This window comes from Semicossyphus pulcher, unplaced genomic scaffold (assembly GCF_022749685.1).
Source record: "Semicossyphus pulcher isolate SPU_LCO1_2020_fin unplaced genomic scaffold, fSemPul1.0.p SCAF_3, whole genome shotgun sequence".
In the NCBI taxonomy this organism is placed as follows: domain Eukaryota; kingdom Metazoa; phylum Chordata; class Actinopteri; order Labriformes; family Labridae; genus Semicossyphus; species Semicossyphus pulcher.
This window is the reverse complement of record NW_027211704.1, coordinates 30,719,432-30,734,103: the sequence shown is the minus strand read 5'-3', so window position 1 is coordinate 30,734,103 and position 14,672 is coordinate 30,719,432. Positions and strand designations below refer to the sequence as shown.

The following is a 14,672-nucleotide window of genomic DNA, read 5'->3' as shown; positions in this document are numbered from 1 at the left end:
TTATTTTAAGCTGATGTTTAGCTATGACTCCCTATAACTTTCATTATCTAATATGGTTAGCCCACTGCTAGCAAAACTAAATCATCCCACTTTTTCATTTTGTTTAAAGCGCGTCAGGATATTGCTCGCATATCGTGAGCTCCGTAGTTTCTGTTGATCCTCGATAGATAAAGCTGTGAGTGAGGTCTTCCACAATTTATTATCCATGTCCGACATCTCTCCTCTCGAGTTTTTGGCTTTCAAAAAGCCAAAAATATGACACCCTCTCTAAACTAAGCATTTCTCCATTTGTCCTTGTTCTGAAAGCTTGACAGGCCTCCCGGGCCTACTTACCTTTGCTAACGAAGGATTGGACAGTGGCTGTTCAAGGGAGGGGCTTAGCAAAGGGTCAATTGCGATGGCCTTGTTAGTATATATAAATCGTAACATTTGGTGCTTTATATCCGGTGTCCTAGTTTTTAAATGTAGAGTCAAAGGACTACTGTGAAATTATCAGTCTCTATAATAAAAGAAAATAAAGGTCGCACCACTGAAAGAATGGCAGGAAGACCCGCCCACAGCCAGTTAATTGAGAATAGAAAATAACTTCAATAATAATTGATAGTTAATAATCAAGTGTTTTATTGTCTCTCCAGTTGCAGGGGACTCGACAGGAGGAAAGGAGCAGATGGCCAACACAGAAAAACAGAAAATGTCTCGGGTACATTGTCCACTATCTTATCTTGTTATATTCATATAATGCTATATATTTATTGCTACATAAATGAAGAGCTTATTTCCCCGTTATCCCTGATGATATTTATATTTTACCATAGCTGGAGAGAGCAGTGCCACTGAGAGTGGTGACGAGGAGGTGTCCCCCTCCACCATCTCCTACACCGCCACCCAGCATACCCCCACCAGCATCAAACTTACTGTCAACCGGGTGAAGAGGAGCAAATCCAAAAAGAGGAAGAAGAGCACAGAGAAGGCCCGTGGAACGCCAAAGGGCAAGAAAGTCAAGGTAATCAAACTGCAAGAAGAACAGTTTAGTTTCAGTATAGCCAAAAATCTGCTGACTTTGTCTTTGTATTAATACGGTTTAATTTTCTTTCTTTCAGGCTTTCAGAGAGGGTTCTAGGAAGTCCATGAGGATGAAGGTAAGATTTGAGTTAATGTGATATTTCCTACATTTAAATTGAGCATTACAACCAGCTTCATACTTTCCTTTTTCTGCTCCTTGGTTCATTCTGTCCAGAACTCGACCACGGAGGCCAGTGTGTTGGACGAGAACACAGCAGAAGGATGGGAGAGCAAGATCCGCCAGTGGACGGACCAGTATGAGGAAGCTCTGGCCAACCAGTACAGCGCCGATGTCCAGACACTTCTCCAGCTTCATCGTACTGCCAGCACCCCCGTCTCAAAAACCGAGAGCGGGGCCACACCACCTCCTTCCACCACACAGATCCACGCCTCAGGAGACGCCATGGACACCATTAACCGCACTGAGCTGGCCTGTAATAACACAGTGCTGGGCTCACAGATGCAGGTCAGTCCCAGGCCTGATCCAAAATTAAACATGCACTTTGGAACCAAACAATTTATGGATTCAACTTCTATGTCACAAGCAAACATACACAACAGTAGCATTGTAAAAGATTCAATTAAATTAGCCAGTAATAATGAAGCTAATAATCACACATTATGTAAACCTTTTTTAAAAACATAATACGAGGCTGTGAGCTTTTTATCCAAAAAATAACTTAAGCCTGATTACATCTTAGTTGCTGGTTTTTCTGGCAAGCTCTTTTTGCATGACTAATGCCCAGTCACAATAGTTTTATCTGTTTCAAAAGGTAATGCAATCATTTTTGCACATTTTGGGGCCTAAATAACTAATAGGCACAAGAAAAGCTCAGGATTTGCTCCAGGTGATTGCTTCAGACAGCAGCCGCTAGACAAGATGTAACGGCTGCAAGGTAATCCTACTGGCAAGTGCACCTGATCAAATAACAGCCAGTAAACGTGCAGTTTTTTTGCCATCTGCAGACTCAGATTAATATAAAAACTCCCTGACAACATTAAGGGAAGGATCCCTACAGAAACATTTTTGTTAAGGCTTGATGCTTTTTTTGACAGAAACAGCCATCACACAGCTCTCTTCAAAGCCACCAGACCATTGACAAAAAATGTAAATTTCCCTTACTCGAGGGATATGCTTGTCCACTTCTGTCTTGATCGGTTAGTTTGTGTTATTGTGTGACTTTCTGGTTCTAAATGGTGAGACCAGATCCAATGGTGGAACCAATCAACCATTGTCTGACAAGATATAGCAGGTCAGCATGTTCGGTTTAGCCAGCGATTAGCGATAAACGACTTTCAGTCCAGACTTCCTGTTCTGCGTGCTGCATTGTTTACAGTCCAACTGGCAACTTGAATGAAGTGAAATCCTAAAAAATAGGGCTGAAGTTTTTAAAATACTGAAAGTACCCCTGTTTGAGATCTTAATACATTCGTAAAAAAATTTATGATTCGTTGTGTGCAGCTCCAGTTGGGGCGGGTAACCCGGGTGCAGAAGCACAGGAAGATCCTCCGAGCTGCCAAGAACCTGGAAGCAGACACACTCATCATTGAATATCGGGGAAAGGTCATGCTCAAACAACAGTTTGAAGTCAACGGGCACTTCTTTAAAAAGTAAGACTTCATAGTGTTTGTTTCTATATTTATATATTTGGGTCCAAAGACAGCAGGTTACATTCACAAAGATTGTTGATGTCTTACTTGTTGCACTGCTTTTGATACCATTGTCCTCTTACCTTTCCAGACCCTACCCATTTGTGCTCTTCTACTCAAAGTTTAATGATGTAGAGATGTGCGTTGATGCAAGGACCTTTGGAAATGATGCCCGCTTCATCAGGAGGTCGTGTACTCCCAATGCTGAGGTCAGACACCGAGCTAAATGCTTGCCAGTAGCCTCTCTTGTGTTTTGAGTTTTGTCTTTTTTCTTTCATTGAATCTTTCTTTGAATTTTCAAACTAAGATAACGCATGCATGTGTTTTCTCCCCCAGGTACGGCATATGATTGCGGAAGGCATGATCCATCTATGTATCTACGCCGTCGGTCAAATCACAAAGGATGCTGAGGTCACCATTGGATTTGACTACGAGTTCAACAGCTGGTCAGTACACCTCATCACTTTACCTTAAACCATGTTTGTGTGCAAGCTCATTCTTAACATGTGGCTACTACATCATGTCATGTTCTCCAGTGTAATCTTCTCCTCTCTCATCACAAACTACCAGTAATTACAAAGTGGACTGTGCCTGCCATAAGGGCAACCAGAACTGCCCGGTGCAGAAGCACAACCTGAGCCCCAGGGAGAGCTTGCTGAGTCCCCCCTCCCTGCCACCTCCCTCCCCTCTGGTTGGTGCTGAGACTCGTCGGAGGAAAGCCCGGAGGAGAGAGCTGGAGGGCGGCACTGTTGGTGACATCAACCAGACCCCGGACCAGCACCAGGAGGCCAAAGAAATTCATGGGACCAGTGACACAGAGGTGTGTGTGTAACTATGGTTGATCAATTCATATTCATATCGTCCATCCTTGCATGTACATGCAGCTGGGTTAGAGGTCTTTTCTCAAGTACTGCTTTTCTCTGCGTTTAGGAGAGACTGCTGGATGAGGTGAAGGTGGAAGAAGGAGAGGAAGGAGAGATAGATGAGAATGGGGTCACCATCTCGATTAAAAAAGTAAGACATTTTAGATATTTTGTGTTCTTTGTGACGATGAATTCAAGTACAAGCAATAAATCAGTTATTCAAAGGACTGTTAACTAAATATTTCAGATAATTTAATCCCCTCTTTCATCTCATTTAGACATGTAACACCCAGGAAAGGAGGCGAAGGAGAGTGGGAGGAGCTGAGGCAAAGGAGGAGGGTGTGGAAACTGAGGACGGGGCAGGAAACCCCGCAGGGAACAACCCCACACCCCCTGTTGCTGGAGTGGGGATCAGCACACGACGCGCCACCTATGTAGTGGTCAGTAAAGAATTCAAGTTTTATCGTCTTTTTTTGTTTGTATTTAATGAATAATGCAAGTAATATATGCTTTTTATGCTTTCTCTAACAGGACCCGCCATCCACTGAAGAAAAGACATCAGTAAACAACCTGACTGCCCCAATCCCTCCCCCGAAACCTGCAAAACCCACCAAGCCTCGTCCCAAAAGTCGTATCTCTCGCTACCGGTCGAACTCCTCCCAGCGTGCCCGGCGGCAGCGTCAAGCGCTCGCCCAGCAGGCAGCAGCAGCTGCAGCCGCAGCAATGGCAGCCACACCGTCATCGGCTGATCAGGGCGCTGCTCTGGACGAGGATGGCTCTCAGGGCCCTTACGGTGCTGAACACGACGGCAGTCTGGGCAGTCATCTCCTGGATGGAGATGGTCAGGGTCTGAACTGCATAAATAGAGGAAATTTGCGCTACCCCAAGACAAAGAAGGTAAGAGGGCGTCGGACTTTGTGGACATTAGGTGCTTTTCGACAGCAGGAACTTTCCACAGGAACTAGGAACCTTTTGAGGAACTCAAAGTGCGTTTCGATAGCAGGAACCAGGGTCTAAATTTAGTAATTGATTTACCCCCTGAAAAGTCGCTGCTGAGGGGGTAGTACTTTCCAAAGGTCCAGGAACTTTCAGGTGATTCTGATTGGTCGAGTACTCGCAGCGTTTCACCCGACATGTTTAAAAGACTGCAGCTGCAAGCTCACAGTTGAATCTCCGTTTGTCGCATTTTATGGCGTCATCTTTATAGTATGGCCTTCATCCTCTTCTCACCCCCACCTACAGGACTGGCGGTGTAGTGCAGCTACTTTTATTGCTTCTCCATACATCTTTGATCTTATAGTTAGTTCCTTAAAGAGAAGTTCCCGAAACTAAAAGTTCCTGGTACTTCTGGTCGAAAAGCAGCTATTATTTGTGGTATTTATGTGTAAATTCTGTGCAAATACAGAGCTAATAATAAATGTCTGTCTTTGATTTCAGTACCTAGTTACAGAGTGGTTGAATGACAAGATCCCTGCAGGGGACAAGGTCCACCAAGAGGTGACCGTTGAGCGGCCTCTGCGGATAACCACTGATCCCACAGTGCTGGCCACCACCCTCAACATGCTGCCAGGCCTCTCCCACTCATCGCTTATCTGCACCGCACCAAGACACTACGTCCGCTTCGGCTCCCCCTTCAACCCTGAAAGACGCCGGCCCCGCCCGCTCCAAATGGATGGCACTTATGGCTGCTTCAAAAAGGTGATAGATGCAGGAAGGTGTTGTAGTCAGGCGCGAGAAAGAAATACAAAAATATTGAGGACAGTAGTTATTCTTGGCGAGTTCACCTTGAGTCCTACCACTGTGAGTCCACCTGCAGGTCCTTTAACATGACAGCCAAAGCTTACAACTTTAAAACTGTTGAATTAAGATTTTTTGTTACACAGTTTTTCCATTGAAACTTGAAATTGATCGTCCTGTCTAACTTAACATAAGATAAGCTTTATTGATTGCCCACAGGGAAATGTACTCGTTACAGCAGCTCACAAGACAAATTAAAATGTCATGTCAAATGTGGTTTTTTGTTTTTTAAACCAACATTTTTGTTGCCTCGATACAGAGATGGTTAAAACAGCTGGAGGATGAGAGCTGCTCAGCGAGTGTGGAGGACGGCACAGAATCCACCTCCTCCCAGCAAAGCACCAGTAGCAGATCGACCCCCAATCCCATGTCTACTGGTATGTGCATCCCCACCTCCATCCATCTAAATTAGTCATTTTCTTGCTTTTCTAAAATCACCAAAGAAGAAGGATGAATGTCCTGAATAATCTTGGTTGGTATCATTATATATTATATTTTTTACATGTTATGTTTGTTTTTTTAATCGCAGAGGTCAATGCGCCTTTCAAGAAGCGTCGTTCCAAGTATATTGCTGAGATGACACCAGCTCCCCTGGACCACCTGCTTCGCCCGCTGTCGCCTATCACACCACCGCTCCCAGACGACTCCCTCCACAGACTGCTCCAAACCCCCTGTGGCACCCTGCTGCCAAACGGCCTGGTCTACTCGCCCATGCCCTCCCTGCCTGCTAGCCGCTGCAACACGCCGCTACAATTTGAAGTAAGGGCCCATCCCTTTTAACTGTCTCTGACACTTTTTCTGTGTATACATCTGTGGTGCTTTAATTTTGTTAACAGAGCCCAGTTGTTATACCAGATACCATAAAGCTCATCCACAACCTCTACAGATGGGTCTTTGGGCTGATCAGTGACTGCAACTGGCTTTTTTGCTAACCGAGAGGCAGATTTAAGCCTGTGCTTATTTTCAGCATGAAGTAAAAAGAGACTCCAGTCAGTAGATTCAACCTTCCCTCGGGTGTATTTAGTGTTTATAATTAACAAAATTATATCTAGGGAACATTGTTTATTCTGAGTATAAACGCTTGTTTGTATACTGATTAACCGTTTAATTGTCGGCATAATTACATCTGTTTTGAATTGAAGTCTCTATTATGAACGGATAGACTTCAATTAACCTAAATTGCTGTAAATTTACCTGCACAAATTGTCCAAATATACTTTCTAATAGAATTTGCTTGTGTACATAGAACATATCATCCCCTGAGGCGTCTCCTGTTCACCGACCAGAGTCCATCTCTCCTGAGGTACGTTCCGATCCCTCTGTCGCTGACTCTTAATGCAAACAGTTAAATGCTACTAAAAGCTGACTTTTAACTTAAATTTGTCAATTAATTTTGCATCTCTGTTCCTTTTTCGTACCATCAGCCGTGTTTGCAGACAGACTTTGACCCTCGAACTCAGTTCCCGGACCTGTCCCTCCCATGCAGCCTGGAGAGTCCCGTTGCTATGACCTTAGATGAATTTTCCCTTCCTGGAGGCCCTTCAGGCCACGATTCCCAGGGCACCTCTTCTCTAGGGGCCAGTTCCCTAAACCCAGTGTCCTGCCCTTCCTCGGACCTTACCCCCCAAAACAGGGAGCAGGCCTTCAGGACAGAGTTCAACCTCATATACACCTGCTCGCCCCTCAATGCAAACCTGGGGAACCCTGTGGCCACAGACCGCCGCCTCTCCCAGTCAGAAGGAGGCTTCTCCCCTGCAGAGTCCTTCCACAGCTCCTTAAGCGGCCAGGGGCTTCTTGGAGATGTGGGCCCTGGCTCCATGTCACCCTACGGCGAGCCTCATTATGGGGGAGGCTACCCGGATAGTGGAACACCTCCTCACACCAGCAACCCACCACAAAAGAAGAAGGCAAGTTCTCCTTATCTTAATGAAGAGGATGTGAGTTTTGTATCTGTTCTTTGAAGCAGTGTGCTTTGTGCAAACTGAACAGCCAACCCTCATGATGTGCTTCTCCTTTTGCTCTGTCTTTGACCTGCTCTTAAATATATCAATTGGTCCCTTGTGTCAGCCGGTCAAATCCAAAAGCAGCAAGCATTAAAAAACAAATTTAACTATTTTCTGTGTATATCTGAAATGATTTCCTCCCTGTAGCTTTGACCCTTCCTCCTCCTCCTTCCCTCTCCCCTCCTCCTCTCCCTCAGTCCCCTCGCTGCTCCTTGACACTTTTTGCCAAGTCTTTCTTCCACTTTTTTTCCAAGGCAGAGGGCCAACCAGCATACCATTAGTCTGCTGACAGGGAAGCCAGATTACCAGGCTATAGCAGTAAGAAGTGAATACAAGCCAGTACAAAATATGGTGAATATTCTCCCTACAACTACATCTTTAGAAGTGTGCATGTAAATATTGTTTCTTTGCATCTGCATACAACACCCACGCCATGCTCCGACAGCTCCGTCCCCCTCCTCTCCTTCAAACCTACATTAAACTGTGACGCAGCAGTTTCAAGTTATTTTTATTCCATTTCAATCAAATTCATTGAAGTGTAAAGGTTCATCCATTGCCTCCAACACAAGAGGCCAATGGTTCATGAATTCTCATGATGGTGCTGAGATGAAGCCTGTGCGTCTCTGCTCCATCTCATCCATGACTTGTACCTAAATGTGATCAGTGGTCCATCCATCTCTACCTTAAGCAAAGCTTAATATACCAGAAAAAGAACGTGCAATCTCACAAGGCACCATGGGAAAATTCAGGCTCAGGGTGAATTAAAGTTGTAATCTCGAAGATCTCAGTTTCGTTCTCTTTGGCGGCACCAACGGCAATAATTGTTAATTGCGGGAGCACACTTCCCAGATATCCAGGCAGCGTTGCATGTGTGACGTCCACGGTTGGCTCCGGTTGTAACTTTTCCTCGCTGACGGTCGCTTTCCTTTTCAGACTGTTTGCTTCATCTGAGTGTCAAATTTGTTTCTTTTTCTTTGGATTTTCACTTATTTTTGAAGTTGTATCTGTAGTCATCCATCTTTTCTTTGTTTGTTCAGCCATAGTAGATTACTGTTTACTCGCAACACTTGCAGAGACCGGAAAAGCAGACGCTAAGCTCCGCCTACCCTCTCTGGCAGACCAACCACTGCTGGGTGATGGACACGCGTCACTAACTGGGCGCCGCTTGTGATTTTTCCTGCAAAAGTCACACCAGACACTCAGTCTGTAATACTGCAAATGCAAAGGTTTCATCAGTGGGCCATAGGCTCAATCACCATTGTGCTACCTGATTCGGCGATAGATAGTGACGTAACAGATTATTTAAATGAAAATCTTCGAGATTATCACTTTACGGGTGTGGAAAATGGATGCCCCTTTAATGGTTGTAATATACTTCCCTGAAACATGAGTCATCAGTCTTAACCAGGCAAATATGTTACAGAGCTGTTGTGAATTCAGCTGGTCAACAACACATGTTCCTGTAAATGTGAGGGTAGAAATAAGCAGTTACACCTCAAAAATATGTAGTTGCAAGCAACATTGGCCAGAATTGATGACCTGTCAGACATCTCTTCGCCTGTGTTTTCTCTGAACACGGCCAAACTGATCGTCACAGCCAAACAAATGCCACAAAAATTGCTCTTCACAATTTCCCAAAACCCAAAGTGCAAAGCGAGCAATATTTTTTTTTTTTTTTTAGATAAAATGACCAATCCTTTCAGCTCCATAAGCTGGCAAAATGTCCTTCAAAAATACCTTGTGTGTCCACTGGAGACACCAGTGATAAGTGCTGCTCGGTGCAAATTTCACACCTTAACATATTGCCCCGGTGACAACTCAGCTGCCCTCTGCATTCTCCTGTAAATGAATATTAATGCCAAGTTTCAGTCATGAGCCATCCATGTCAGGTTCTGACTGTGTGTGGTCATCATCCTGCTCCCCTGCCTCTTTCATATCCGCCATATTTTCTGTATCATGACAGCATTGAGCTGTGAAGAGTGTCCTCATTCTCATTGCTGATAGTGGAAGTGTGTGTATATATTGTTTGTGTGTATGTGTGTGAGGGTGTGTGCTCGATCTCTCTGTGGATATTTGTGTTGTTGTTGTCGTTGTTGTTTCGGCGTGGTTGCATCATCGCGTGGTGCATTTTAAAGTTGCCTGCTCTGTCGTCAAAGCTTCAGCTGCTGTATGTTACTAACACTCAGAACACACTCAGTGTTGAGGATGTGCTGGATCTGAGCTACGAGTATATTAACGGAATGAAACAAACAGGGATGCATAGTGTCTTTATCATGTCAAAGGTTATCTCCATGGTGTTTAAGGTTTGTTGTATTGAATGTTTGTTAACAGTGTCCAGGTGAGTCCTCTCTGGTGTGGTGCATGTGGTCTGCTCATCACTCAGTGCAGTTATTGGTGAATGATGTGACTCAGTCAGCAGCCCCGCATCAGTGTGAATGATACGAACCTGTGCGTTTAAACCTGAACATCAGACTGTGTCTGTCCTTCATCATCAGTAATGTCCTCCCTTCTGCTCCCTCAGGTGTCTTTGCTGGAGTACCGTAAGAGGAAGCAGGGCAGCGGGCGCGACTTAGAGCCAGTCGGAAACAGCTCGTCTCTGGGCAGCACCCCCACCCGGCCCAGCTCCCACTACAGCCAGGACTCCTTTCATCCCCATTCCCATCAGCAGATGCAGCCCCCTGCCTCCCCACAGAGCTCCTCCTTCAGCTCCTCTGCCCACACGCCCTCCATCCCACAGATAGAGGAGGTCAGTCCTCCAGACCACCAGGGCTCGTCGGCGCTGCCCCGACGCCAGGACAACAACCAGTGGTGAGAGGACTACCATGATTGCCTACAAAATTCAAATGTCCACCCTCTGGACATGCACACTGAGCCCATGTGGACTTTTTTTTATCTCTGCAATTAGAAAAACACACAACTTCATGTCCATATTGCAATAGACTAGGAAAATGTAACTCTGGGAACCTGCAAGAAGTCTGCTTGAGGCCCCTTGTTGGCTTGATGAACTTCTCTTATCACTCACAGACTTCTAGGGAATGCACTCTGCAACACTGGTGAAGTGCAGACATTTGAATTCCGCCTAAGACATAGAATCCCTTGGAAGTTCTTAAAGTTTCCATGAAATAACAAGTAAAACTTGATCCTGTCTGACAGTATTCAGGATCTGTTCCTCATCAGAGCTGACATGTGGATTTGTATTTTTTCCCAGGATGGTTCCGACGACTGTTGAACGACTAAGGGAAGGTCAGGGAGTTCTGGAGCGAGTGCTGAGAAGCATCAAGATGGAGCGCAATTACAAGAGGAGTGACGGCTCTACAGAGAAGGAATCTGGTATGAATGCATGAAGAACTTGAGGAACTGGATAAAACACCTCAATGACAAAAGAATACACATAAAAACAAATAGTAAATTTACACAGCAAAATCTGTGCTTTATCATACTTTATAATATCGTGTGTTTTGCTCGAGTTAAACTTCCTGTCTGTGTTTTCAGATGCAGATCGATACGACATGCCGGCAGCGTCCATGGCTTCTCCCATGAAGAGTCCACATAGATACAGTCCCTCTGTGTACTCACACCAGGTATCCATGCAAACCATTTATCACTTGTTTCCCCAAACACCCCAATCTGGACTATTTTTATGCGACGATGATATTAGCATACAAGCTGCCTGATGATCATTTGCTTTGTTTAGGATCCATTTCTGTGTCGCTAATGATGATTTAAATGACCAGATCTTAGTACATTTAAATTTGTTTCGATGTGTTCCCATGATGCCAAGCAAATTCTGAATTTAAATTAGATGGAAGTGATCAGTATTTTTTTTTAACGACAATATTCACAGTAACATTCAAATGCCAATTAAGAACCCTGCATATTTAATCTGCTGTATATCTAACTGTCTGGTAAATAATTCTGTCCATCGTAAGAGATTCTAAATCATTATTTAGCTATGCTTACATACACACAAGTATCTAGGGCTGTGCTGACTGAGAATTTGTTTCTCAAATCAGATTTACTAAGTGTCATGTTTTACTCTAAAGATGCATTGCCCTGAGCATCAGCTGTCAGACGGACATTTTTCAACAGACTAAATTCTGACTTTTTAAAGTCAGTTGTTTTCATCCAGTAAGATGAAAGACTTAAAAACAGCGTAGTTAAGCTGAACTCTAGTGTAAGATTTGGCTTCTGGTGAAAACCTTGTGAGGGGGGTCACTTTGACACAGTTTTTTGTGAAGTTCTCGGCCTGCCATGCCGTTGCTCTTGCACTGCTTTGTATAAAATGACCCATCCATAAAACTTACATGCAGAGATTTGACTGACAAATAACGGTTGGTTCTTACTGATAGTTTAAATCATCAGGTTTATGGGGCTACCATATAATATTTATATTTTTACACAACCTGAACATGCAGCCTCAGAAATGTGTCATTGTCACAAACGTGTGTGTGTCTCTTGTGTGTATTCAGTCATCAGAAAGCCACCGTCAGACTGACAGCCCATCATTCCTCCAGCAAACCTCCAACTCTCCATTCCGGGGTTCCTGCAGTCCCTCATCGGGCCAGACCTTCCATCCGCGCCTCTCCTCCTCTCACCCGGGACTGTCCCAGGACCACCACCCTCCTTCCTCCTACCCCAGTCACCCCCCCACCTCCTCCTCAGACCCCCGGCCGCCAGCGGGCTCCCTACACCAGCAGAGTGGCAGCAGTAACGTGGACGGGGGCCACAGCTATGGCACCAGCCACTTAAAAGCAAGCCTTTTGAACAGCAGTGGCCTGGTGGGGTCTCCCACCCCGGGACCCAGGGCCCATGGGCAGACTAAACTAGACTCAGGCGCCCAGGCCTCTAGAGGGAGTCAGCAGCAGGCGTCTCGCAGCCTAAAGTCGGGCAGCCCGGGCCAGACGGCGCTGCAGGCCGGCTCCAGGCTGCTGTCGGCCTCGGGACCGACACACTACCCACAGCGAGGGACGAGCCTCAGCCAGTTCCAGCACTCCCCCCTCCAGGGACCCGGAGTAAGGACACAGTCAGGAAGCTTTTAGGACCTTTGTCAAGTGTGTGCGTATGTGTGAGTGTGTGCACGTGAGTGTGTGTGACGCTGTGTACCTCCTCGACCCCGACAGCTGCGGTGAAATGGGGCTCAGGGAGTTTGAGGAGGGGAAATGTACAGACCTAAGAGGAGCAAGGACTTCTTTATGGATTTCTCCTTTTCTTATTTTCTGTCTCTTCTTTCTTTATTTTCAGAAAAACTAAAAAAAACAAATGACCACATTCTGCTCAAAGCTAATCATTGACTTTGGACGTCATTACAGAATCAGTGGAAAAAGCGATTTGGACTCTGAAAAAAAAAAAAACAAGAAATCACATGTAACTTGAAATTGTCCCCAGTGTTTCCTCATGTGCCGGACTGTGCAAACAGGCTCTATTATGTCTGGAAAGTAAAAAAACTTCCACACAAATGTCTGTACAAAGTTATAAAAAGCAGTACCTGTTGTCATGGTACCCAGGTTGGATAAATGCTGATATGTAACTGAAAGTAAGAGTTGTTTTATTTTTAAACATTTTTTTTTGTCAGCGTTCCTTTTTTTCTGATTTGGCGAGTGGCCGAGTCTGTGCTGCAGTAAACACGTGTTTGATTTGGACAGGGGGGGGAATGATGCAAACAAAAGTGTCATGTTAATCATCCGTTTTAAAGATGCATTAGAGAAGCGGGGGAGGAGGGGTTCCTCCCCTGATAGGATCATTCCATATGATTACCAGCTTCCGTGTTCTCTCAATGAACATGGAAAACAGCCCTGTTTTGTCTGTTCAGATGTTCTGTTGATTTGGGTTCTCTTCTGTTCTCTCATCCCCACTGGACTGTTTTTGATTTCACATTAGGACAACTTCACTGTAGAGTTCTGATATTGTACTTGAGACATACTGGTCTTATGATTCATGGTGCTGCATTCTTGTTTTTTTTCCAATAAATTTGAAATCCAGTTATGTTCCCCACGTTCGGCTGCATTCATCTTGTCATTATATCATTTTTCCGTTCCTCCAAATTTATACCAATCAGATTTTAAAGGGATGGGATGCAGAGACGAAATAGGGGTTTTTGGCTTTCTGTTTTTGTCCTGCAGAATAGATGTGTTTTTGTATTTCTGACCAATCCTTTCATTCCGAGAAAAACCGGGGAAGGGATCTCTGAGGGAGTTGTTCGGATTGTTTAAAACCTTGGTTCAAAAAAAGCTGCTATGTTCTCCCGTGAGAACTGCCTCCCTTTTCCACAGAATGCTGTATTTTTTTGTCTTTCCTTTTAACCCCGATCCTCACAAACTGACTTGTAATAAAGAGACGGTTCTCCTGAGCGCCGCAGTGGGACCTCAAAGCGATGTGAAGCTGACAGCTCGGCGGCAGCAGCAGGAGTCGCCCTCTCCTCCCTCTGAAACTTTTATTTTGAAGTGGAAAAAACAGCCGCGTTTGTGTGGAAGGCTTCAAGGACCGAGGGTCAGGAGACTGGACCCAACAAACCCCACGTCGACAAACACACAGAAGGCAACTCGTGTTACATGAATGTTTGAAAATACAGTTGTGACCCAAACTGAACCAGCACCTTAGAATGAAAGAAATCCAACCTAAAAGACACACTAGGACAATATGTAATACTGTGTACTTGTATAGAAAGAAATGTGATATAGAGAAAATATAGTACACTCAATTTACCGCATGATATTTGTTTTTAGGGTCTGAGTGACCAACTTTTGTCAGAAGGTTGGAAGCTAATCATTGGGTCTGTTCCTCCAAAATACCCAACGCTGCATCTCTGCTCTCCTTTTGTTCTGTACAATCTTTCTGTTGGTTTTGGTTTTATTTTTACACAGATCATAGTAGTTATTATTTCAATTGTTCCCCTCCAAAAGGTTTAAGAAGCAAGAAATGTAATGCATTTTGATAATAAAATAATCATGATGGTAATGCATTTTGAAAACTACCATTGTGATGTCATTTGAGGGAGTCACTTGTATGTTTTGCACACTTCTCTGCAGTCCGGGAAGGTCATTCACTTTTTACAGCCCATTTTAAATCCTGGTTTCACCTCAGCGCTGGTCTTCTCATCTCGGCCTATGAGATTGTTTTTACAGCCTGACTGGGCCGTTAAAACTGCTAATTTGGGCCTAAGACAGATATGTTCGTATATTGGTATTTAGGCCGTATTAATGAGAAAACACTGCCACGGCGGCAAGGTTGACTTTCTTGTGTTAGATAGCAACTTTGTGCAGAACTGGACTCATTGTGGGGCTGCATGGTGGTGCAGTGG

General features: G+C 44.7%; 1 protein-coding gene across 5 annotated transcripts in view; it reads left to right on the top strand.

Annotated features, from left to right (window-relative positions):
- setd5 (SET domain containing 5) overlaps positions 1–14,359 on the top strand; it is a 35,412-nt gene extending 21,053 nt beyond the window's left edge. For 3 of the 5 annotated variants that reach the window (XM_069677848.1, XM_069677847.1, XM_069677846.1), the window contains exons 5-25: positions 636–700; positions 816–1,003; positions 1,101–1,139; positions 1,238–1,528; positions 2,525–2,673; positions 2,804–2,921; positions 3,049–3,158; positions 3,283–3,532; positions 3,643–3,726; positions 3,854–4,015; positions 4,107–4,472; positions 5,013–5,273; positions 5,632–5,749; positions 5,902–6,131; positions 6,619–6,675; positions 6,797–7,279; positions 7,634–7,726; positions 9,897–10,183; positions 10,584–10,705; positions 10,868–10,956; positions 11,845–14,359. In XM_069677848.1, the coding sequence (XP_069533949.1) occupies positions 636–700; positions 816–1,003; positions 1,101–1,139; positions 1,238–1,528; positions 2,525–2,673; positions 2,804–2,921; positions 3,049–3,158; positions 3,283–3,532; positions 3,643–3,726; positions 3,854–4,015; positions 4,107–4,472; positions 5,013–5,273; positions 5,632–5,749; positions 5,902–6,131; positions 6,619–6,675; positions 6,797–7,279; positions 7,634–7,726; positions 9,897–10,183; positions 10,584–10,705; positions 10,868–10,956; positions 11,845–12,414 (4,132 nt within the window). In that variant the 3' untranslated portion in view covers positions 12,415–14,359. The remainder of the gene's footprint in view (positions 1–635; positions 701–815; positions 1,004–1,100; positions 1,140–1,237; positions 1,529–2,524; positions 2,674–2,803; positions 2,922–3,048; positions 3,159–3,282; positions 3,533–3,642; positions 3,727–3,853; positions 4,016–4,106; positions 4,473–5,012; positions 5,274–5,631; positions 5,750–5,901; positions 6,132–6,618; positions 6,676–6,796; positions 7,280–7,633; positions 7,727–9,896; positions 10,184–10,583; positions 10,706–10,867; positions 10,957–11,844) is intronic. The other 2 variants (XM_069677851.1, XM_069677849.1) reach the window with 1 other exon arrangement.
- Positions 14,360–14,672: the final 313 nt, after the last annotated feature.